At 38.7% G+C, this 25,884-nt stretch overlaps 1 protein-coding gene across 4 annotated transcripts in view; it reads left to right on the top strand.

Annotated features, from left to right (window-relative positions):
* Positions 1–25,884, top strand: part of UTRN (utrophin) — a 344,979-nt gene that overhangs the window by 58,113 nt on the left and 260,982 nt on the right. For all 4 annotated transcript variants that reach the window (XM_052698789.1, XM_052698799.1, XM_052698781.1 and 1 more), the window contains 11 exons: positions 8,737–8,829; positions 10,319–10,396; positions 13,420–13,512; positions 14,383–14,555; positions 17,921–18,036; positions 19,108–19,271; positions 19,856–20,059; positions 21,132–21,313; positions 21,951–22,101; positions 23,294–23,413; positions 24,171–24,272. In XM_052698789.1, the coding sequence (XP_052554749.1) occupies positions 8,737–8,829; positions 10,319–10,396; positions 13,420–13,512; positions 14,383–14,555; positions 17,921–18,036; positions 19,108–19,271; positions 19,856–20,059; positions 21,132–21,313; positions 21,951–22,101; positions 23,294–23,413; positions 24,171–24,272 (1,476 nt within the window). The remainder of the gene's footprint in view (positions 1–8,736; positions 8,830–10,318; positions 10,397–13,419; positions 13,513–14,382; positions 14,556–17,920; positions 18,037–19,107; positions 19,272–19,855; positions 20,060–21,131; positions 21,314–21,950; positions 22,102–23,293; positions 23,414–24,170; positions 24,273–25,884) is intronic.

Raw genomic sequence — 25,884 nt, 5'->3', positions numbered from 1 at the left:
CCTTTTCACTTCTTACATTAGTTTTGTTTATTTTTGTGGCTATGTATTTATGGCTGTACATTAAAATAAATAAATCTGTTCAGGTTCTAAATTCAAGAGATAAAAAATGAAAAAAATGCTGAAATTCATGTTCTTACCCTGTATGCTCTACTAAAGTTTTCGTAAGTGAGAAGGGCCATGTACTGCTTTTTCTGTTGAACTTTGAATTCAGGATGGGTTATACTCAGCAAGTCAATTATCCAGTATATTTTTGTGTTTGCTGAATATATAACCACATAAATCAACTTAGTAAACACAATGTTACTAAACCTTTTTATCACAGAATTACAGAATGGAAGAGACCTAAAGGAGCATCGAGTTCCAACCCCCTTGCCACATGCAGGGCCACCAACCTCCCCATTTAATACTAGACCAGGCTGCCCAGGGCCCCATCCAATCCAGCCTTGAACACCTTCAGGGACTGGGCATCCACAACATGTCTGGGCAGCCTGTTCCAGCACCTCACCACTCTCTCTGTAAAGAACTTCACCTCGACATCCAGCTGAAATCTTCTATCCTTTAACTTAAAGCCATTTTCCCTTGTCCTGCTGTTACCTACTCTTTCAAAGAATTATTTTTAGTATCATTGATTCTTCCTTGGTTTCCTTTATGTGATGACTGTGGTTTACTTGTTTGTAGATTTTAATGGGTATATTTTCAGAACACTTTTCTGCAATGCAAGAGTGTTGTCTTGTGTTTACAGCCACTGCAAATATTGATAAATATTAAAGGTAAACTAATTTTCAGTGTCCCATCAATGTTGGCTAGATATGTAGAGTTGGATATTTTTGTAATGTCTTCACATAATCTAGAGCTCTGAGTCATATTTTGGCTCAGACAGATAATTTATTCTGCAAACTGAAGCAAACCGTCTAAAAAATATATATTCTAGATTTTGAGATGGGGCTTGATCAGCATAGGGAAGACTTGGGGAAGATGATGCCTGTGTCAACAAAGACAGGGATAAGTGGTCTTTAGAGGTCTCTCTCTTTTGCACATATAGGTTTTGCATTAAATCACAGATCTCACTAGAAAGCCAGAGTTTCCAAGGGAAACTTGCATGAAAAGTGATTTTTTTCTCCCATGAAATGTAACTGCATTCTTTAACCAGCTCTACAAATTGATGCAGTGATGACTGCAGCTCGCCTGACATGTGGGTACAGCCCAAACCGCAAAGGCCGGATGATCCACAGCTCTTTAGTCAATGCCCCTAGGTTATAAAATAGGAGGATTCTGACTTTAATATCTTGGCTGTGAAATCACTGCTTGTTCGTACCCCGCTTCTTTCAGTAATGTTCACAGAAGTAGATTAAAAAATTACTTTTTAGTGTCACAGAAGAACTTTTGGCTAAAAGTAGAGCTTGAAACTAGTTCCACAGGATAGATTTCTGCTCTGTCATCCATAGCGCCTGTCTTTTTGCACTATTCACCTGTGCTTAATAAATGCTTCTTTTACCACATTGTGAAATAAGGCAGGACTTCTGGATCTTTCTCTGCACAGCAGTAATTTGCTCCTCCAGCAGATCCGGTCTATGTACTCGATTAATCCAGGAGAAGGTAGAGAAATCACTTAATAATGCAGATGCATGCAGTATTTGTTGCATGTAAATAGTGGGAGTGAACAGAGACTTTGTATTCAACTCTGATTTTTACTTTTTTAGGCTTTAAAAATAATTGCAATTGGAGTGTATTAGAACGGCATAGCAGCAGGCTTTGGGGTGTGTAGATAAATCTTGAAGACCTGTGACATTTCAGCTGACAAACAGCATAGTGGTAGGATACTAGCACAGACTTTTCTGCCCTGTTTCTTTACGGCTCCTACTTATTTAACTCTGTTCTTTTCTCCTCACTTACTGTTACAACCTCCTGCGTTTGAAAGCTTGACTGCCCAGCAAATTCTGGCAAATCTGTATTTTTTTTTATCATACTGCCTATTCTGTTCCCACTTCTTTGTCACTTAGTTACTTATCCAATGAGACCCAGTTTTTCTTGTCAAAGTTGCACACATGGTCTCTCCCTCCTTCCTTTCTCCATCTCCCACTTGAGATCTCCTCATCTTCTCATCCCTTACAGGATTTGATTCGTTTTGATTCATTTTGCATCTTTTTGCCCCGTTTTGCCCTTTTTATCTCTTGGCAAAGGGTCAGACTTTGCTGGCTTTCATGTTCCTATTTTTCAAGGTATTCCTTTTCCAAGCTTTCAGATTGCTTGTTTTACTCTCGTACTGTTCCTGAACTTGGCAGGTAGGAGCCACAGTCAGCACAAGAAACATGATGCCCTATATCTTAATTTAGATCTGCGGAGTCAGATCTGTCACGGCTTGTCGGAACTTTGCTCTGTCACTCTAGACAAAGTTCACTCATCCAGCATGGGCAAATTGAGACCTTTTCCTAAGGAATCATTATCTTCCGTTATATTTGGGAAATTCTCTCACAGATGGCAAAAACACTGTTTTTAAGAAAGCAGTGTTGTGCTGAAAGAGCATTAAACCCCTGGTGATGTTTATACTGTGTGTGCTAACACTTGGTGCAGGGCTTCTGTGCATTTGTTATCCTGGGCTCTGTTATGTCCTCCTTTCCTAGAGAAGTACCAAATAAAACAACGAGAAGGTGGCAGAGGACAAACTGGCGGGCTTTTATTTGGAGTGCCTAGCGATGAGATAACTTTTATGTACCTTTAAAATTAACACATTCCCTCCTCCACTAGGAATTCTTGTGATAACTGCAAAGGCTTATCTAACTTTCTGAATGGTGTGCTATATAAATCTTTTCCAACATTTTTGCTCTTTACTTTTTTTTTTTTTTTCTGTTCTCCAAGGGTTGTTTTTTCATGTAGTAAACGTCTGACTCCATACTTGTGAAGACATATTGTTACTCTGCTGTGACTCTTAGCACATGTGATAAATCTTTTTATAGACAAAAGCATGCCTCTTCAAGATAATTAATTTCACATGACCTGGGATACCTGAAGTCAAAGACCTTTTGGAATGGATTTTTTTTTTTTTGGCAGGAGAATTCTGAAGCTAAATACATTCGAGAGGGCAGATCAAAAAGATTGATTGGACAATTTTGTCTGTCCAGGGAAATAAGGCCCAAGAGAGTCTGTTCTCTTTCTGGTTGAGCCTTTGTAGTACAAGCAAGGAAATAGTTCCTTGCTTGTAAAATAATATACGATCTACTTGTTCCTGATTTTAGCAATGCTCAGTTTAAGACGTAGCCTCACTCGAAAGGATAGTCAAGTCTTATTTAAAAAAGGGAAAAAAAAACCCAAACAAACTCCAAAAAGGCCTATGAAATCACAAACAAACTCCAAAAATAAGCCTATGAAACTACCTGAGTGGAAAAGAACCGTTGTTTGTATGAACTGACATAAAGCCTTGAAAAAATTATTTGGTGTGCTTTTGTTTCTTATGTGGGTTGTATTTTGTCCCTTCTCAGAGGGAGGCCCTAAGAAATGCAGGAAATTATTTTTCTCTTCTAGTAGGCTATGAGATGTGATAAGGATGGTGAGGCAATAATAAGTTCATGATCTTTCCTGAATTTAGATACTGCATGAGAATTGCTGACTTTCTGCCTTTCTCTTAACTGCTGTTGGCCTCTGCTCTAATGAGTGTACAGTCAGCATCATCCATGCTGGACTTCAAAGCTTGCGATAGTCATATGGACTCTAACTGCTGATTTTAGTTACTGCTCTGGACTTTGAATTAGATTTTGACTGTAATTCACAATCTCAGTTGGTAACTATCCCAGTGATAGTGTTTGTTTGTTCATCCTCAGGCATGACAGCTGACTCTGGTATAGGTACTGAAGCAAAGTCATTCCTTCATTGGTCAGCAGGACCTTTTTTTATTTTTAGAGGAATCAAATTACTATGCTGAAGTTTATATACAAATTCATTTTAGTTCCGTTATGTTGTATATCAGTGTGAGTTAATGTAAATGCATTAATAGTAACTCTGGGACAATATTCGGAGTTACTGATGACTTGTTTGTTTTTCTGGCTTCCTATGTCTGATATTTGCTTTTATGTTGTTCCTCTTTTTTAATGTGTACTCAACCAGGTATCTCAGGTGTGCTGTAAAGTGAGCTATCTTTAGCTTTTTGACTCCGTAAGCTCCTGTCTATCACCTGGTAGAATTAAGCTTTCTGCTGTATCTCAGTGATTGGTCTTAATTTTTTCTTGTTAGTCTGGAGCTTGTTAGTCTGGAGTTATTTAGTTGCGTTGAATTACTTTAGTGATATTTAATTCTGTCTTTTGCTCCTGTGATTGTAAAATTCTTATTTTATATTCAAAATTTGTTTTGTATACTGATTTCACTTGAGCATATTCAGCAAAGATGTACCAAAGGGAGTAGAGCGTACTCAAAGTATATCTGCCAAGTTGCAGTATATCTAACAGTTATGTCTGTTCTTCTGTAACTCCTCCATGCCAATGGAAGGAAAATGGAAAAAAGGAAAACTTTTTAATAATAATAATAAAAAAGTTATATAATCAGTGATAAGGGTCTTAAATTAGAAATTGGCAGGATTTAACAGTTTTATTTGTTGACTTGGTTGTTTACTTTTTTCATCGACCTTTTTGCTTTCTGAATTTTCCCACATTGAATTCCCATGTATTGGTCTCATGAGGAAGCAGCACTGGACATTTTTAACCTATATTAGTCATAGTAAAGTGTAGTTCTTACTGTGTTGTTTGTAACTGAGTTTAAAACAAGTGGTTACCATGAATTTCCTGGGAATGGGTTTGAATGTGACAAATGGTTCACGCTGTTCATTAAGCACCATTCAATGTTTCTCCTTTCTCAACATAAAAAGGGGATTTGCAACTCTACTACTGTTTACTAAATACTTATCTGTTCCAAAACAAACAGAATCACCAATGCAAACCAAAACAAAAAAACAAATCTAACATCAGATAGGGTCATATAACTGAAGCTGTGCATGGCTTTTGTTCAACAAACTGAATGCTGATAGCTGAATTTGTACCATCAGTAGCAATGGATGATTCTTTAGGAAAAACGAAAATAAAAACCTGATCCAGATTTCATTTATAGCTTTCTTTGTTTTTGGGGAACACTTTCTGGCAAAGGGAAGGAATGATTTTTGCACAGCCATGGCAGGCCCGAATGACCTTTGGAAATCCCTCACACAGCATGTAATCCCAGATGTATGCCAGCAGGTGAGCCCCTGTCTTAAAGATGAATCTAGGTGGAGAGGCTGGAAGGTGGCCAGCAGGTGTGTGAGGGCTGCTGCTGTCAGGATGAGGTCACTGTTAGGTTGCTCCTGCCTACTTGGGGGTGGTTCTCTTGCTACAGTGTGCGAAGCTTATGCCTGTGCTGACTGGTCCTTATGGCCTATGCCTTTCTCCAGTTCAGAGATGGCTAAGAAGAGGCAGCTACTGCCTGAGTCAGAGAATTGTAGAATCATTTAGTTTGGAAAAGACCTTTAAGATCATCAAGTCCAACTATCATCCTCAACGCTACCAAGCACACCACTAAACTGTGTCAATAAGCTCCATGTCCACATGTTTCTTTAGTATCTCCAAGGATAGGCTTCCCTGGGTGGCTCATTTCAATCCCTAACCACTTTCTGTGAAGAAATTCTTCCTGATGCCTAGTTTAAACTTCCTCTGGCACAACTTGAGGCTATTTCTGCATGTCATATCTCTTGTCACCTGAGAAAAGAGGCTGACATCCTCCTCACTGCAACCTTCTTTCAGGTAGCCTCGCTCCTCGAGATTTATGAATCAGCATTAAATCCACTTTTTGCTGTAGATAGCCAGCAGACATTCTTTCTGCACCCTCCTTACCTCATGTTATGGAAAGGGCTGGCGCCAGAAGTGCTATCAAAATACAGTGTAAGAAGGTGGGCTGTTTCTGATCCTTGTTTGTGAATCCTTTGATGGATAAAACATATGTTGCCAAGCCAAGGTTACAGCAGACCTTTTCTGAGATTACCTGCAGTCCTTAGCTCCTTTTTTTTCTTTCCTTCCTATTACTCTGCCTGCCTTTTTCTTCCCTCTCCCTCTTTTTCTTATGCCAGTCCCTACTCAAGTGAATCAGCTCCTTTCCCGCTGCCAGTTTAAAGCATTTGGGAACTGACTTGGCCTTCTTAGTCTGTTAATTATGTTCTTTTGTCTATCTTATGTAGCCCTTGTCTCTATTGTAGAAAGTGTGCCTGCAGCTCTGCTGGCAAAGCGCTCGCAGGCTGTGAAAAGTTTCTGCCAGTGTTTTCTGTGACAGCAAGAAAAAACAACAAAAACAACTAGAGCATAAGTTACGTGGAGCAAAACTACCTTCTGTTAATTGATACAGGTGTTCAGTGAGGGGGATATGAATGTTTTACACCCTGTACTGGCACAGTTCTTCTGGTAGGATCTGTGTTCCTGCCTGTCCTTTATACTGTCTTGGTAAGCTGGGCCCTATTTTGTCTTTCAGAAAGGACTCTTTATCTACCTAGTGTTTGTATAAGGCTTAGTTGGCCCTTAAGTACTTACCAAAGCAACCATGATCAGCAATTTGCCCTTGCTTGAGGGCTTATGGTTTATCACTGTCAGTCTTATAATGCACATACTTGCATTCCTTCATATATTATGTTCGGTGATGGAGTGCTGCTACTCATGGAATGCTGAACTGTGTTCTGCTTGTGTCATCTTGAAGTAGAAAGTGAGTAAAATACTGTCGGTTCTGAAAAGGTAAAATTTAGATTGGCTTAGCATACTGTGGACTCTGCAGGATGCTTTTTTATCTTTCTCAAATGTGTATTTATGTGTGTGTGTGTCTGTGAATATCTGCACAGAGACTTTTTCCAGGAGGCCAGATCTCTTTCTGTAGATTAGATGTGTGGGTGTGGGAAGAGCTGAGGCCTTACCTGCAGTATGGGAGGTGACTTCTGCCTGCCCCTTCTGCCTGAGCTCTGTTGGCTGCAGCGCACCAGCACAGAGCTGTCCTGTGGCTGCATTCTCCACCACAGCGTGACTGAGGCAGTGCTGCTTGCACAGGGCACTGCAGCTCTCTGTGCGCTGTGGTGGCTTCATGTTGGTGGGCAGCTCACTAGCAGTTGGTCAGATAACTTGTTGCCAACGGGAGGAAATCCATCGGCATATGCAGTGGAACCTGTCGGAATTCCTCTGGGATTGTGTGTGCTGTGCTTTTACACTGCCTGCTCGTGATAGGCTGCGCACAACCACTTTATGACTTATGTGCATCTGCTATCACAACAGTGTTTGAGTGGTATTACATCCAGCCAGACCTCTGCTAGCTCTGCTATCTACCCTCCTGTACAAGTGAACAATTTCTCCATCCCCCTACCAACAGTATCTTCTGTATGGTGATGCAAACCAGATCTAAATCAGATTTATTTCTCTGTATTGCCCCTGTGAATCACCTCCTCCCATTACATGCCACAAACTGTACAAGAGGTTTCCTGTCCTGCAGCTCCAGCGTGCTTTAAAGGTTTAGTCTAGGTGCTGTGAGTAGCAAAACATCTGAAGCATCTGAGAAGCGCATGCACTGGGGTGAAAGCTTTGTGCCCTAGAATGTGTATGGCTGAGCTTAGGCAGTGGCAGTATGTGATGACAAAACATTATCATATGCTGGGATTTAGTGAATGCTTCTTTTGGGTGTTAGTCTACCAGCTGTGTATCTTTCCACATCCTTTACCTAAGTACGTGTGAATGTGTAATATGCACACTTCCAAGCAAGACTTGTGAAAGTAATTAGAAAATAAATTTGTCAGAAAAAACCATTTTGGATCTAATTTACCATTAGAAACAGGCTGATGTCTGTGTATTTTAACTAAGTTGCCTTACTTATGTGGTTGTCCTTTCTGTAGTTAGTTCAGTTGGCTGAAACTGAATGAGTGAGATGTGTTTCTGTACAGAAAACTGAAATGTGGCTCCCCAGCTACTTAACTCTGATTTTGTATGCATAGTATCAAACCTGGTAAAACTCGACATTTAAGGAAACCCCTAATGAGATCTTGAGGAAAACAGATATTTTGTCAGAAAATGGGACTGAGTAGCTTTTTTGTTATTTTTTAAGTTACTAGTGGACATTGAGGCAGGAGGAGGAGGGTGAAGGTACAGAAGACCTGTATCAGCTATTTCATGTCAAGGCTTTGGCAGCCTTCTTTCTCAAGAGCAATGTTACAAAACAAAGCAATAGAAAAAAGGCAATATTAGAGTTTTAGGGTTTTTTTTAAGAAAATATTCTTCTTTTCAAATCAACTTTTCAAGGGGACAGCTTAACTGATCTCCTGGCAGCCGGCAAATGAGTATTAAAAAGAAAATGCTCTTATTTGACAGCACAGTCAGCAGCTGTCTTAATCCCCCCTCACTCTTCACAATCCATTTGTCCCAATGGATTCTTTCTGAAAAGCCCCAGTTACTTCTTCCACTAGATCAGACCATAGCATTCTTTCACAAATAATTCCTCAAATGTGCCAGGTTTTGTCTTTTGCCATTCTTGCATCTGCCCAGTGTTGGCCAGGACATGCTCATTCTCAGTATTAAGCTGCTGATGGAAAAATACAGGGCAGAAAAGAAGGATATCTTCCTGATCACTGTCATAATTCCTTGATTTTTATCTACTACATTCAGTAATGAAGAAGTGCATAAAAAGGAGAAAGTGTCCTTTTCAGGAGTGTACTGCTTAAACGCTATTTTTATTGCCATGTTTGTTTGTTTGTTTGTTCCACAGAGTGGGACACCCCCAGTCAAGGACATGTTCACAGATCTGAAAGATGGAAGGAAGCTTTTGGACCTTTTGGAAGGTCTGACAGGGAAACCTCTGGTAAGAGAAATGTACATGAGTGTGTATTCATGTTGAAAACAAAACAAACTGTTGTGGTTTTTTTTTTTTTTAAATTGTTTGTTTAAATAAGTGTTTAGTATAATATAGAGTATAGTCTTATTTGTTTAAATAAGTGTTTAGTATAATATAGAGTATAGTCTTATTTGTTTAAATAAGTGTTTAGTATAATATAGAGTATAGTCTTATTTGCTGTCTACATTTCCAGTGAATTTCCACAGAATTCTACTGATATATTACATAGAGTCAAGTTGAAACCATTTATGTAACTGTTGCATTTGAGGGTTAACAGGATGTTTAGCAAAGCAGGTAAAGTCAGTGGTGTTGTTCACACAGTATATATTCTTAATAGAGGTCTTTAAAGGTTTCTTTCTGGATGATTCAGAAGAGTGAACTACTTCTAATATGTTTGTGAAGGATCCCTTAAAGATGAAAAAAAGAAAGGTAACATTTAGTAGGCAAAACAAAAACATGCATCTCCATTGGAAAAATCTTTTGTGATGTGAAGGGTTTGAAAAGGCTGAAAAATTAAACAAATTTTGTTTAGATTTGAGAATATGCTCGTGGGGCTGAGACTCAGCCTGCTAACACCGATGCATTTTCGGTCAGATAGATGAGGTGAAATCTGTGCCATCACATGGGACTAACCTCTTGATAGGACTTTTTATAGAAATCTCAAGTTGATTTATTACTCTTAACAGGAAATCTTTAGGCATTTAAAATTTTACCTTTCCAGCTTGCTTTATTTTTCTGAACACATGCATTTCACTAGTAAGTACTTACAATGATTCGGGGTCTGATTTGAAGTCTGTTGAAGACAACAAGAATTTCTTGGTGTCTAATTCAGTTGATTACTGTGTTCCAAGTTCAGCTTCACACTCTTGCAGTTTGATGATGTTCTACTGCAGGAATTGAATTGTGGTGATTAAAAACAAATGGAGTGGCAGACTCCAGACTGTCAGAACTGTCAGAAGTTGCGGTATTTTTTTTCCTCCTAATTTTTAAGGGAAGAAAAGGTCAGAAAGTGTAACTTCTTCCCAGTACTCGAAGATTTAGCAGAGTTTTGCTGCCAGAAAAATGAATTGCTGCTTGTTAACTCTTGGGAGCAAAAAAATTCCAACTACTCTGGCAAACATTCAAAACCCTCAAATTTTCCTTCGGAACTCCCATTTTGCTGTTGTACTGCCAGTACATAATTTTGCAGATGCTGGAAATAAAAATTCCAGCCTAAGATGAAGTGAAACATGCTTAAAATCATAGGCCTTTCCTGTACCTTAAATGGAGGAATTTTGTTCTGACCAGTTTTCATCTTGATGTTTATTTTGGAAGTATTGTGGTTGAACTTTCTTTTTCTATTAAAAAAAAAAAAAAATCACGAGAAAAGAAAGACAAGTTTTTCTGTTGCTCACTCACTTATTTTGCTTTGATCAGCTAAATTTATTCTGATACAAACATTGTCAATCTTTTTCAGCCTAAAGAACGAGGTTCCACAAGAGTACATGCCCTAAATAATGTCAACCGAGTACTGCAAGTCTTGCATCAAAACAACGTAAGCATGCTTTTCCACATCTCTTTTTGATATACTTTAAAATTTATTCTTGGTTGTTAATGTGTTTATAATGCGTAGAATAAAGATTGTAGCACTTAAAGTGAGAATTCAGCAGGTAAATTGTTCTCAGTTTTCTTCATCCAGTGTTATTTCAGTGTCTGGCAACGTTGTGAAATCCTAAAATGCAAATCTAATCCTAGTACAAGTTCTGTTAGAATTACTAAGATGTGTTCAGCTTTGAAAACAAAGCTGACTTGAAGCCCTGTTATGCATAGACCATGAGCACATCAGGACAAATAGCTAATTTCCAGTGAAGGTGCATGACTTGTACAACAGTCTCTGAGGTTATGACAAGTGCTGTGTCTCTATTTTCATGTTCTGCTCTCAAAATGCATGAAGATCTTTCCAGTGGCAGCTGTCAAATCTTTCCTGAGCATTCCTGACTTAGCTCTGCTAATTGATCAGGAAAAGCAAACAGAAAACGCCAGCCACTCATCTTTAAGAAAAATGGGAATAAATAACTGTTTCTTTTATTTTAATTTTTGTTCTTACTGTCTAGAAACTAGTAATGCTGTAGCAAAGTAATTTTATTTTTCCCCAGACAACAACTCCTGATAAGCATAGTTGTCTATAATTAGAATTTCTGTTTGTGAATATCAAGGCACTGATACAGTTTAATAACAGCATTCTGGCAAAGAAGTACATCTAATGAAAAAGACATGGGCATAGTTATGTAAACTGCTGATTGAAGAATAACATGAATGTGCTATATAATACTGCAATTTCCCTTCCACATTTGTAAACCAGTGTCATATTTCTAGGAAGCAGCCAAAGTTTAATGGGGGGTTGTTTGTTTTCCTTCTTTGAGGTACTGTAAATATTGATTATTTTTTTTCCTAAGGATAAGTAATAAGTCTTTCCAGCTTGAAATTAATTTAATTTATGAATATAATAAATGAAATGATATTGAGTTACAGTAATTAATTAGTTCTTCTATAGGCTAGTGTTTCTGGAAGTAAACAGATGGTGTTAGTTAGCTGAAAGTTACTGAGGTCAGGTATGATTTATACCTACTATTTACCTTCATTAGAAAGTGTTTGTGTTTAAGATGAAGGGAAAGCCAAGAAGCAGTTGCTTTCTGTGACCTGAGAGTTTGTGGCCTGCACAGTATTCATAACTTTGAAAACAACTTACGAAATGTTAAAAATCCACATTGCAAGGAACAGGCAAGACTACAAGATGTAGGTGTTCAAATGACGATGGGACTTCATGCGTCGGATGAGCTGAGTGACTTTATGTAATGAACTTAAACTTTTTTTGACTTATGGACCAGTTTTTTATTTCAAAGCAAGCAAAAGAAAGAAACCCCAATCATTATATAAAGCCAATATCCATCTTTTTTCAGTAGTATTAGAAATCTACTGGCAGCATTCTTTTATTGGTTGACTTTGCTCAAGTCTTAGCTGTGCATTAACCATTCAGTGAGTTGCTGGCTGTGTGCTGAAAAACATTGGTTTAATAAAAAAGTGGGCATATGGATTCTTTTATGTATGGTGTAGATTGCAGGGGGAATACAGTACTTACAGTACTAACAGTAATTATGCCTGTGATTTAAAAAAAAGGAAATTTTTTTTTTTTGTTACCCATTCTCAGAAATGTTTCTCTTCTGTTGAGGTGAAAAAGGCTTTTCTCATATAAGTGTTTTATTTTTGTGTCCTTCTCCTTTGGTCTTTCTGTTCCTTGTGTTCTACAGTGCTCTAGACCAAATTGTTTAATGATGGGCACTGACAGCACTTTCAATGTGTTTTTGCCTGTTCAATTTACAGTTGCCTCAAGAAAGTGTATCCTCAGTATTTATAAAGAGGTGTGCATTAAAATTCCATTCCAACTGCTATAGAAACTGAGGGAGGTCAATCCACAAATCCAAGAACTTTGAAGCATAATTTGTGGTTGGTTCCATGCTAATCTCGACAGCAAAGTTTGGGTTTGATTTCACTAATTGGGACACCTATGTGGAACTGAAAATTGCGTAGATGGTATCTGAAAGCAATGAGGTTACAAATACATTTTGCAGAAGTCAAGCTATTCAGCCCAAAGAATGAGGCAGTTTGTTTGAAGATTGTTTGATAAGAGGAAAAATATTCACAGAAAACCATTATGTTCATGCATACTAGGAATGTCTTATAACATAAAATGAAACTTTGCATTGTTTTTGCCTATTCTATCATTCTAGGCTAAATCCACTGACAGCCAGAGGGTGGGCTCAGTCACTGTCCTCTGATTGTTCATGTTGCTGAACAGCTAACCAGTTCCTTGGTGTGGGTTTTGTCGATGCTAACAGTGCTGTTCCCATATACAGCTCTTAGGGGTAGTGTAAACTGGGAACTGGATAGTACAACCTTGTTCTGGAGCCAGGATGAGAACGGGAGAGAAAAGCTTCACCACAGAGATGCAATACAGTGTTATTTGTCCGTGGAACTGGAATATGGCTCAGATTATTTGTGAGAATGAAGCCCCGTTCTCTGCACCGTATGGGAACGTGTTTCAGCATCTGCTGTATGGAGGTGTTTGTTTCCTCTGCCAAAGAGAGCTGTTACTAGCTGTTTCCATAGGCCACGGTGGTGATTAATGCCATGTGCTGTTAGGTTCCTCCAAAAGATGGAGGTTGATGCTTCTTTTCATTGACTGAATGGAGAGGAGTAGCCTCTGTTCAGACTGTGAAGTAACAGTGAGTGTCTGGTAGGGTGCTCTAAGCTCATCTCCTCCTGAGTGCTGAATACTTAATGATGGAGTGGGTAGCCTCCTGTATTCTCTTGTATACTGAAGTAGTCTCCTTTCTCCACACTTTTTTTTATGATGTTCTCAGTTGGAATGTCCGAAGTGTATAGAAAACTTGAACATCTTATTTTTTTTTTTTTGAGTTTTTCATCTCCTTGTGTAAACTTGTCCTATTTGGATGCTCATTCATACAAAACTTTAACCTTTGACAATGTTGTTTGATAGAGTTGATCTGATCTTTCCAGGTGGAGTTGGTGAATATTGGGGGAACTGACATCGTTGATGGAAATCACAAGCTGACACTGGGGCTGCTGTGGAGCATTATCTTGCATTGGCAGGTGAGGAAGATGTAATGAGATCTCTTCCTTCCCAGGAATCATGTACATCTAATCTGGGATTCTCACAAACCTTTCTGGAGTTTTTGCAGTGTAAAAAAAAAAAAAAAAAAAAAAAAAAAAGCAACAAATGTTTCTATTCTAGGCTGGTAAATAAAGACAGGCCAGTGTTTGGTTTCTGACCTCTGTCTGTTGGCTGCCTCCTGTGGTGTGTATTATATGTGCTCCGTTGTACTCACTCAGTTCCTGGGGCTGTTAAATGCTAAAACATTGTTTGTATTTCTTCCTGAAGATTTAAGCACTTACGTTTGCAGATGTTTTTCTGCTATCTTGGTAGGTTTGTTGGGCTTGCATCTTTTATGCAGCTCTGGAGGTTTGTTTCTCAGTGTCGTAGATTGAATTACTCCCAGTTTATCCACATACCTGAGAGGATCACTGGATTCACTTGGAGGGAGTTCAGTGGATGCTTGTGCATAGCACATCAAACAGCACACTTCCTGTGTTGGCTGAACAGTTATCCTGTTCTGGCCAAAAGCCTCTGCAAAGTTGTATATTTGGGGTTGGTTTACAAATGGCACCCCAGTGCAAGGCAGTAAGAAATATTATACCCCCTCGAGTGTGCTGGTGGCACTGAGGAGTGGGGAAGGGCTGTAACTTGTCATTTATTACATGGTGCTTTATTGGTACTTGTAATCAGTTGAGAATAAAGATGGCCTGAAGGCTCCTATTCCTGCCTTTCATATAAAGAGTTAAAACTTGACTCACAGCTTTTCACAGAAAAGAAGCTTTCCTGGTTTGTAAATTAGCTTGGTTCAAAAGATTTGTAAGCAAGAGAAGCGGAGAATGTGTCTGTAAGATGCTGCTGTCTTGCAGGTGAAGGATGTCATGAAGAATATCATGTCAGATTTGCAACAGACTAACAGTGAGAAAATCCTGTTGAGCTGGGTTCGGCAGTCCTCAAGACCTTACAGTCAAGTCAATGTTTTGAACTTCACAACGAGCTGGGCAGATGGACTTGCTTTTAATGCTGTCATTCACAGACACAAGTAAGTGACACAGTTCTTCTTTTACCTATTGAAGTAAGCTGTGGGTTTTTTTTTTTTTTGTTTGTTTGTTTGTTTTTTTTGCATGTGTTTTTGTGCTTGAGCTTGAGTTTGTAGGCTTCTAGCCTGTTTCAGTAGTTCATTTTTGTTGTAGTAACAATGACAATGCATAGATATTGCTGGACCCTTGCCAAAAACAAAGCCAAGGCAGCAGTGCAACTCTCAGAATTCTCGCATGCACACTCACTAACAGGATTTACATCCTATGGAGGTATGTACTATACAGAGAGTGTGCTGAATGGATATCTATATTGGTTGATCTGTATCAGTTACGTTGCTTCTCCTTGCACTTTCTTCATTTTATCTTCCCTCACATGCAATGGGAAAAACTCCTCCTTCAGTTTGCCATATCACTTCAGTAGGAAAGTAGAGAAACTTCAAAATGAAGGAATGAGAAAGATAGGCTTTGTGGCTCTTTTTAGGTTTTTATTATACATTACTTGAAAGACTCTATTCAGCACTTTCAGGAGGGCAACTTTTTGCATTTTTTGTTGAGTAGCAGAATGAAAGGAGAATAGAGTAGTTTTTCTTTGTATTTTATAATGAATGGTGTTAAAACAGCTTGTGTTCTTTCTGATTTTGGGAGCCTATAGAAATCTTCATTTTACAGACTCTACAATGCTCGCATACCTTTGTGTCTGATCTGTCTGCTTCTGGGCAACTTAAATGAAGGCAGTTTTCTTTTGCATGGGTTGACTGTTCTTTACCATAAGTAATTATTTCAGTGTGATAATGGCATGATGATATTACCTCTTAGCTACCAGGTAGCTGTCATAGCAAGCAGTTCATACGTGCTGCATATAAATATTGAGGGTGTTGGTGAAGTGTTTGCAAAGCCTGCTTTAAGCCTGCTGTTCTCTGATCTTCAGCCTGTGCTGAGCTATCACAGCCTTGCTGCTTTCAGCCTGGGTGTGGTTTGATGTTACCTGTGTGTCTTCAGGAGCTTGCTGCTGTTCAGCCTGCATGCATATATGGGGAGCAGATACCCATTCTGAAGTCTTCTGAAAGTTTGGAAGTGCTTTTTTTGGAAAAGGCAGAGAAATACTAATGTAATGGAAGCCTCTGGAGCTTACACTGTCAGAAGTGTTAACAACGTGTGATCTTTACAGGTGGTTTTCTTGTCAGTGTAATTTTCTGTAGAGGCATAGCTCTGCCAGTGAACATAAAGCTTTGTGTTAGAGCACCAGCTTTAAACATAGGTGAAACTCGTGTTCATAAGAATGAATACTGAGAAGGACAGAGGTAGTAAAATCAGCTTTAGGCTGTTAGTGGAGCTTATGCACTGTGACTCTCTGTTTGGGCTTTCTCAGTTCTGAAATATGTGAGCTCTGCTCTTTCCAAAGTACTGCTATGTAGCAAAAGCCCCTGATGAAACCTTTGCATGACTGTGCTTTCCTCTGGCTTTGGAAAACTTCTCATAGTTAGCTGTCTCTCTGCTGTTCTCTCTGAGCCTTTTAGTCCCTCTTCTGGGAACCTGGCAAGCTCAGAATTCTTAACACCTGCAATCTTTCAGTGGAACACCATTTTCCTCACACTTCTCAGAACTCTTGAGCTGGCTTTAAATCTAAGCAGCCTTTGAAAGAGAGAACCTGTAAAAGACCCTTGCAGGGAACAAAGGGATTGAGGGGTGTTGCAGAATTGGTAGGACAACAAAGCTGTTTAACTTACCTGGATCAGTATTGCCTCCATGCCTAAGGAATACTTTCAGTATCATGTTTTTTATTTAGTTTTGTCCTCACACATAATATAGGGGAGTTTTTGTGGTTCCTATTAAGAGCTTTAGTAGTTCACTTTTCTCTTTATTGTCTACGAACAATCGCTTATAGTTTTACCTCTTGGTTGTAATATTTAATAACTTTGTAACACTTGCAGTACTTAAGTTATATGAGGTAATAGGACATAAAACATTTCATTGTGTTAGTCTCTTTCATTTCCTAATAATAGCCAAGTTCTTTTTTGAATTGAATTCTGCTCTTTGGTACAGTTTTTTTTTGCTCCTAGGTCAGTACCTAGGTTAGAATTTGTGTTACTGTGTCAGTAGGAGGGTTAGTGTGTATCCAATCCATTTATTGCAAAACGTTTTTCAATGTAAAAGTCTCTTACGAAACTTTGTGAATCTGTGCAGCTGTCTTTTGCTTCTTGCATTGAAGTACAGTATTCCATACCCATGTATTGGGATCTTTACATATTTGCCCCCCTGCCCCAGCTTTTATTCTGGCTTTTTTTGCTCCTCAGACCATGTTGGTTTGCTGCCTTCCTATTTCACTAAGTGTGATGATTCAGCACAAGTTAAAAGAATACTCTCAGGTCAATTTATAACTGAAATAAGAATTAAAAGAACTGAAGTCAAGCCCAGCTTTTCCTCCCCAGTTTTCTGTGGAATGCAGAATCAATAGCAGTATTTTGATGAGACGCCACTATACAGAGGAATGTGAAGTATTTTAATGGTTTGTAGCTTTATGGCTGTGTTGCTGCAGCACTTGGCTGATTATGCCCTGTGGGTATAGATAGCAATGGGAGGGGGCCCTCTTTGCTGATTCTTTTTCTTTTTCCATACTCTGCTCTTTACCACTTAGATCTGCTGGTATGCTTTTGGGTATGCAACTGGGCTGGAGATTTGGTTTGGTTAATGCTAATGGAAGGTGAAGGGTGCTGGGCTGCTGGTGCTGTAAATCTGTCTGCTCATAATGTGACTCATGAATGCTTCAGATTATTTTTTTTTAAAGCAGATTAATTTTCAGATTAATTTTTTTAAATTTGTTTTTTTTAATGGACAAAAGTGGCATGGTGTGGTAGGTTAGCAGGTGGGAGACTCCTGCTCCTGGCTGTGATGACCTGGGCTGGTCACTGAGCTACATCACAAGTTTGGAGTGAGGCTCTCTAGAAATAGAGTGATCACTCTATTTCTAGCATGGTCTGATGCAAAAATCCTATAGTGGGAATAACACTGTAAAAAGAAAGAATTGAAGAAAACTGGTTACAGAAGAAATTTGAAACACAGATTTGCTAATTTTCTCGTTATTAGCACTTCACCTATAGTTGCATTTAATTAGTATATATAAGAATGAAATGTGGATAGTGATGAGGACATGTGGTCATTTATCTGTTTGTGATTGCCAGTGTGTCACCAAGGATATTTTTGTACTTCTGTGTTTGTGAATGTACACTGAAATTTGTATTTTGTATGTATGTTTATATTACTTCTGTAGCTACCTTGACATCCATAACTTAAAGACACTTACCATTCAGAATTTTTAAATTTAAATTAAATTCACTGTTCTATTTTCTGTTTTGTCTTTTACTTTCAGACCCGAGTTCTTCAGCTGGGATAAAGTTACAATGATGTCTCCAGTTGAGAGACTGGAACATGCGTTCAGCATAGCCAAAAACCACCTGGGAATTGAGAAACTGTTGGATCCTGAAGGTGCAAGATAGTTATTCTACTTAAGATTTGCAGCTTTTTGAGCTCTTCTTCAAGAAAATGCTTATATAGACATTTATTGCTGCAAATTTCAGCAATTTTGTGCAGTGGTATTTTGTTTCGGTCCCTTAAATTTGAAGTTAAAAGTATGTAAATTGTAGGGTAAGAGTATGCTTGTGTATATGTGTTTCAGCTTCTTTGAATGTCAAGGTTCAGAGTGGCTTACCCTTCAGAGACAGCATACAGGAACATAAACAAAAACATGTACCAACTCTTATTTTAGGGAGGGGTTCTCTTGCAAACATACTTTTCTGATGAACGAGAGCACTTTGTAGAATGGAATAGCTTAAGAGTTTCTGATCTTTTATTCTTTGTTATAAGCACTGTATGTAATAGTAGCTGTCAATGCTGTGAATACTTACTGTGAATACTCATCAGGAAACTTGTATGGCCCTTTCTTAAAACCCTGAGCTGTCACTCTGAAGTGAATCTCTGAAGATTCATTCTATATGACAAATTCTCGAACTTTATAGATTGAAACACCATCACCTTTTTATTTACTTTTTATTTTTAAAAGTAAGCTGAATTGGTAGAACTCATAACCCCATGTATATGTGAACCAGAGTCTGTGAAACTCTTTTCTAGATGAAGAGTAAACAAATGAACTGACCTGTGCTGAAAGTGAGGATAGAACTCAAGTAGAAGTGTCTTTTTGAGGGATTTTGTTCCTGAACTGCATTTCTTCTTGGGAAATGCTCAAGAATGGTTCCAAAACCATTTTTATTCCTCAATAACTGCAGGTTATTCAGGCTCTTCAAAAAGGTCATGCCTTTTAATGTAGGGTAGAAAATTATTTTTGTATTATTTTTTTCCTTCCTACTTCATGCTTTCAACATGTGTAAACACCTGGTCTTTTAGACAAAAGCTTACTAAGGGTAATTAACAGGGGAACATGTGGTTTGCTCTGTATGTGAAATATTACTGTCTTAACTGTATTCTGTGTAATGATTTAGAAAAGCAGTTTATTAATCCCTCTTCGCTTTTTTTTTTTTTTTTTTTTTTGTTTTAATGCAGATGTTGCTGTACCACTTCCAGACAAAAAGTCTATTATCATGTATTTAACATCTTTATTTGAGGTCCTTCCTAAGGAAGTCACCATGGAAGACATTAGGGAAGTGGAGACCCTCCCAAGGAGATTCAAGCAGGAATGTGAAGATGGAGAATTCGGCTTGAAGCAAGTATGTTTGTTATTGAAGCCTGGCTGAGTCTTGAGTTGTAATTCTAGCTGATCTTCAGGCTTGTCAGTTCCCTGGAACATACTTTCTATCTTATCAACATAATTGGGAAAATATGAAAAATCATAGCATCTTTTTGATTGCCTTCATCGACTTTATCTTCCTTTTCCTTTTCTGATTCATGTGTATGTTCCTTTTCACAGAGGTAGAAAGTTACGTCTACATTGTGTGTTTTGTCTGTTTGATTTATATTCCTTATTTATCTAGTGAAGTTGGAGAGAGTAACCTGAAGTCTGCAACAGAGTTAGCAGCAGGGCTGCTAGTGGTGGTGAGGTTTGGTGGGTATTTATTTCTGTGGGAGGTCCACTGCCCTGTTAAATTAGTAAAATTAAAGTTTTCTATCCAGATCCTTTATTTTAAAATGGAAGTTTGTTAGTAACTGTAACTGTTGGCCCCTCTCATTAGGAATGTACCTAAAAGTTTTAAAATTTTAACAAGGTTTAAAAGGGATGGTAGTTGTTCTTAGTATCATTTTTAAAGCATCTTTTCAGTTTTTTGAAGATGTCACTTTCCTCTTGGCTGCTTAGGCTGTAGCACCTGAAGAGGAGCAGAGCAGTTCTAGAGCAGAGACCCCCAGCACAGTGACAGAGGTGGATATGGACTTGGATAGCTACCAAGTTGCTCTGGAAGAAGTTCTCACGTGGTTGCTGTCAGCTGAGGATGCATTTCGGGAGCAGGAAGAAATATCTAGTGATGTTGAAGAAGTCAAAGAGCAATTTGCCACCCATGAAGTAAGCAGTAAGCTTTTCTGAAGTTATTTCGTGGTTTTAGTTTATTTGGTTTGTTTGTTTGTTTTTTGTATTTTGTGTGTGTGTGTGTGTGTGTGTGCAAGGGCTGCAAAACTTCTGTTTTTTGGTTCTTATCAAAATACTACTAGTCTGTTTCTTTTGTCTTGGTAAGTTAAAAGCACCTGTAACTTTTTTTTTTTTTTTTAATGGACAAATAATTGTTCATTTGGCAGTAAAATAGATCTTCCTAGGAGGAACAGTATAGCAGGTTTTGAAACTTTTTTTTAGCTATCTTTCTGTGGCTGGCTCACTGGTGTTGTAGTCATAGAATTTATTTAGGTTGAAAGAGAACTTGAAGACTATCTGGATCCAACACCTCTGCCATTGTCAGGGACGCCTTCTACTAAACAAGGTTGCCTAGAGCCTCATATAACCTGGGCTTCAGGGATGGAGCATTCACAGCTTCTCTGGGCAACATGTTCTCGTGCCTCATTTGCAGTATCCATATTACAAAAACGAATCCAGCCTGATTCTCATTTCTCCGCCGACTTCTGAAAAGTTTGGTCTGCCCAATGTTATCTGCTGTGAAATTGGTAATCATTTCAGTTTAATTCAGTAATCTCTCTGTCTTGATTAGCATAGTTTTCAGAAATGCGTTTACTTCTGAATCTTGTTTTTTTTTTTTTTTTTTTTTAAACTACTTTGTTTTGGTTCTGTTCAAAGTCAAATATTCTAATGTTGCAGAAAGATTGAAGTGTTGTGTTAGATGTTTTAGTTTTCTACTGTGTCAGCTTACTGTATACAGCTTCATCTAAAATATAATTACAGGTCAATATGAACTTTTAAAACTGCGAGCAAAAGAAAGAGGTCTTCTGGATTTTCACTAAGTATATGAATTTTAGTCAATAACTTTCAGAGTTCAATTTACTTGCTCATGGTACACTTCAGATTTTATTTGGTGTTGATCATAGGTTGGTTGGTAAGTTCTTGGTGCATTTGTTCAAACACTGTACCAATGCAGACTCCTGTTAGGAGCTCACAGATCAGTGATGTGCCTCCTTGTACTGTTTCCCAGGCTTTTATGATGGAACTGACTGCGCACCAAAGCAGTGTGGGCAGTGTCCTGCAGGCTGGGAACCAGCTGGTGGCACAGGGAAATCTGTCACCTGAAGAGGAGTTCGAGATTCAGGAACAAATGCTGCTGCTGAACTCCCGCTGGGAGGAGCTCAGGGTGGAGAGCATGGACAGGCAGTCCCGGTGAGTCATGCCTCACAACCTCTCCTAAAGCTGCAGGACTGGCCTCTGCATACTGCATCTCAGAGGAATTGCTTTTCATCCACTTGGTGCGGTACTTTTTTTTGTGTCACAAACTGAAAAGCTAATTCTGAAGCCCATCCTCTTCATACTTTCCAACATAAACAGAGGAAATGGATATAACTTTTCTTGGATTCTTAAGTAAGAGTATTTTAAGACTTCTGTTACATAAGCGTACAAGACTAAATATATGGTATCTACATGCAGTAGTTACATAAACCTGTTTTTTAATATTTTCGGTAGCTTAAGTTCCTGAATAAAAGATCCAGCAGATGTGAATAGCTTTCTGTATTTCCAGAGTTAAAGAGCAGTTAATGGATTTTTTTCCCACCAGTGCATTATCAAGCTCAGAGGTACACATCAAGGAAGAAACAGATTGCAGCTCTCAGCAGTGGTGGTTCTGGTAGCAGCAAATCGCAGTTTCAAAACAGTCTGTGGTATAAATTGCATAATTCACTATTATTTGATGGTACTTAACTAGTTTATGAATGGTGGTGTGCTTTTCATTTCATAAGTAGAACTTAGTTTGTTTCCCTGGGAAGACTTTCTGAAATGACTCTGCCTGTATTTCCCCCTGTAGCCTGCATGACATGCTGATGGAGCTACAGAAGAAGCAGTTGCAGCAGCTGTCTGACTGGCTGACTGTTACAGAAGAACGCATTCAGAAGATGGAATCTCAACTTTTAGCTGATGATTTAGAGACCCTTCAGAAACAGCTAGAAGAACACAAAGTAAGCCTTTCTTCTGTAATGTGAAGTGTTGGTAGGAAGGTTTCCTTAGCTGAGGAGCTTTCTAAAGGGTGATGATGAGGACGTTCTGTAATATGTTAGCACTGATGAATATAGGAGAAACTGTGTTATCTTTGCTTCATGCAAGAGATGAGGCCTTTCCAGATGAATTGTTGCTATAAGGGACAGCATGAAATGTGTTGTAGATAACGGACATTTAATGACTGTCATGCATTGCTAAGGCATATTTGAGATTTGCCACTTAAAATAACATGGGAGTCAAACGTATTGGGAATGACTTCTCAATTCTGCTCCCTGCTATTACAGAGGTTGCATCCTAAGGAAGTGATAGATAGCACTCTCTGCGTACAACTTCTTTGAATTGGTTTGGTTCTCAGTTAAGTGTCTGTATAGAAGTATAGCCTTTAGCTACGCTAAAAAGGCTATATTGGTTTTTTGAAAAGTGATCTTTTAATATTTTTCATGCTTGCAGCTTTGGTTTTTGCAGTCAGTGCTGAGGTTTGACCTTCTCTCTGACTTGGAACATACCTCACAGGGCAAGAACTGCTAAGTATTCTTAGGCTGTGTAGTTTCTTGTCCCACACTTGCATTCTTGCTCTTGTCTTCAAAGGCTGTGGAGCTCGAGACCTGTTGATCATACAGTAGCTTAAGATTTTCTGGGATGGAAAGTGATATTTACAGTACTTTGAAGGAGTATGGATATTGCAGAGTTATTTGAGAGGTAGGCTTCAACCAGAAGCTTAGCTGCCAGAAGTTGTATGAAGATTTAAATGCACAGATAATTTTATACTAATTGGAGTGGTACACTTTTTGCAGTTGCTAGGTATCAGTTTGTGTCTATTGTATTTGGTACTTAGGTTTTGAGAAATGTGAATTATTAAATATTAAAATTCATATTAAATACTAAATCCACAGTGGTTTTTCCATTTGACATATGTATTCAATTTAAAAATGTATATATTGCTAAGCAAGTATCAAAGGGTAAGTTCTCTTATCTATAGCAGTAGATGTATAGAAATTCAGTGCAACTGTCATATAATTCTTCTAGACAAGAACAGTGCATACTTTCAAAAACATTTATTTATTTTCCAGTATTTTAACAGAAGGGTTTTAGATTATTTTCTAGCAGTCTTGCTAAATATTTGCAGTTTGTAATCAGTGATGTGTTTTCTAGAGCTTGCAGAATGACCTGGAGGCAGAACAAGTGAAGGTAAACTCTCTAACGCACATGGTTGTCATTGTTGATGAAGGCAGTGGGGAGAGTGCGACAGCTATTCTGGAGGAACAATTGCAGGTAAAGTGCTAGTGGTTTTTTTGTTTTTTAATTGCAAGCATTTAAAATATTTGCGTATAATTGCTAATCAACATTTTTGGGCTTAAAGACAGTTTGTCTTAGAAAGCAATTTTAAGTAATACAGTTTTAAATGTAAGATTAATGTAAAGAATAATTAAACTTGCTCAGCATGAAACCTGTGAAAGTTATTTAGGCTTTCAGACTAAATTCCTGACTAGTCAAGCTGCTTGCATCCCCGGTGACTCAGGCACTTTTGTGGTGCACCTTTTCAGCAGTTTCACTAAAATGGGGAAACACACAGTACAATTATTCATTTCATATAGGTAATTTTCGTCAGAGAGTTACAATTTAGTGGAAAAATATATAAACACGTGAACAGAATTTATCTAGGAAATACTGTATGAATTATTTTCCTGGTTTTGTTTTTGTTTGTGGGTTTTTTTTTTTTTTTTTTTTTTTTTTTTGAGTTAGGCTGTATCCCTTGTAAAGCATTTAGAAAAAAGGATCGATTAAAATGGAATTCATGAGATTTTAATTGCTCCTTTTGAGGTCAGTCATATAGCTCCCTAAGTTCAGTGTATGCTCTTGAAATGTTTAACCTTAAGCTTTGTGCAAAACAGCAATCAACAATGGCACCTAATGGCAATAAGGTAAGTATTCTAAGGAAAGAGGTTATCATGAAGAAAACACTTTTTTTTTTAATATCTGATTTTTGGATTTGCTTGTGAATATTCATGAATGCTTCCTGCTTTTATAGAAGCTGGGCGAGCGGTGGACAGCCGTCTGTCACTGGACTGAGGAAAGACGCCTCAAATTGCAAGAAATTCAGCTTTTGTGGCAGGAGCTGCTAGAAGAGCAGGTGAGCTCTGTGGGTTAACCACAGTGGTTTTTTATTTTTTTTAATTTTATTTTTGATTTCTTAAAGTATCTCTTAGTGGGGTTTAACAAAATATCAGAAAATATCTGTAAAGAACTAGAATTTTGGTTACTGTTTGGATTCCCAATATTTCTTGAATAGTACAGTGCAAGTATTTACTCAACTTTTAGCAAGAAATTTTATGCCTCCTCACAAAACAGCTATTTGAAGCTATTTAATGTTCTTGTGGGATTAATACTTTTGAAAATTTTGTTACTTAATATTTATCTATTTCAATGTATTCTACAAAATAAGAAAGATTAGAGTCGCTACACTCTGAATCTTTGACAAAACTGTTGTAGAATGGTTAGAAGGGGCCTTAAAAATAATCTACTTCTAAACCTCCTGCCATGGGCAAGGATAGCTTCCACTAGATCAGGTTTCTCAAAGCCTTATCCCTCCCCCAGGGATGGAGTATGCACAGTTTCTCTGGGCAGCGTATTCCAGCACTAGAAATAGTGTGGCCAGCAGGAGCAGGGAGGTGATCATCCCCCTGTACTCAGCACTGGTGAGGCCGCACCTCGAGTACTGTGTTCAGTTTTGGGCCCCTCACTACAGGAAAGATGTTGAGGTACTGGAGCGTGTTCAGAGAAGGGCAGCAAAACTGGTGAGGGGTCTGGAGCACAAGTCTTATGAAGAGCGGCTGAGGGAGCTGGGATTGTTCAGTCTGAAGAAGAGGAGGCTCAGGGAAGACCTCATTGCACTCTACAACTTCCTGAAGGGAGGTTGGGGTGAAGAGGAGTTTGACCTCTTCTCCCAGGCAATGAACAGAACCCAGGGAAATGGCTGCAAGTTGTACCAGAGGAGGTATAGGTTAGACATGAGGAAAAACTTTTTCTCTCAGAGGGTGGTCAGGCACTGGAATGGCTGCCGAGGGAGGTGGTGGAGTCGCCGTCCCTGGCAGTGTTCAAGAGGCATCTGGATGAAGAGCTAGGAGATATGGTTTAGTGCTTGTGGTGGCAATGGTAATGAGAAGGTGGCTGGACTGGATGATCTTGCAGGTCATTTCCAACCTTGTGATTCTATGATTCTATGAATCAGTGCATCAGTAGCCTCATAGTAAAGATTTTCTTCCTCATATCCAGTCTAAATCTACTCTCTTTTAATTTAAAATCGTTACCCCTTTCACTGTCACTATAAGTTCATGTTAAAATTCACTCTCCAGCTTTCTATAGGCTCTTTTTAGGTACTGGAAGACCTCAGTGACATCTCCCTGGAGCCTTCTCTTACCCAGTCTGAACAACCCCAACTCTCTAAGCTCCTCTTTGTAAGAAAGGTGCTCTGGTCGTTCTCGTGCTCCTCCTCTGGACTTGCTCTGTGAAATTCTTGTACTTATGCTGGGGGACCCAGACCTGGATGCAGTACACCAGCTTGAGTCTCATGGGAGCATAGCGGAATGGGGAGAGTCACTTCCCTTGGCCTACTGGCTGTGCTTGTTCGGATGCAGCCCAGGCTGTTGTTGACATCCTGGAATACAAGCACACTGACAGCTTATGTTGAGCTTCCCTCGTGAGGCCACATCTGGATTACTGTTCTGGGCTCCTCAGTTCAAGAA

The sequence above is a fragment of the Tympanuchus pallidicinctus genome, unplaced genomic scaffold (genome assembly GCF_026119805.1).
Source record: "Tympanuchus pallidicinctus isolate F22 unplaced genomic scaffold, pur_lepc_1.0 scaffold1, whole genome shotgun sequence".
NCBI classification, from domain to species: domain Eukaryota; kingdom Metazoa; phylum Chordata; class Aves; order Galliformes; family Phasianidae; genus Tympanuchus; species Tympanuchus pallidicinctus.
This window is presented reverse-complemented; position numbering and strand designations above follow the sequence as displayed.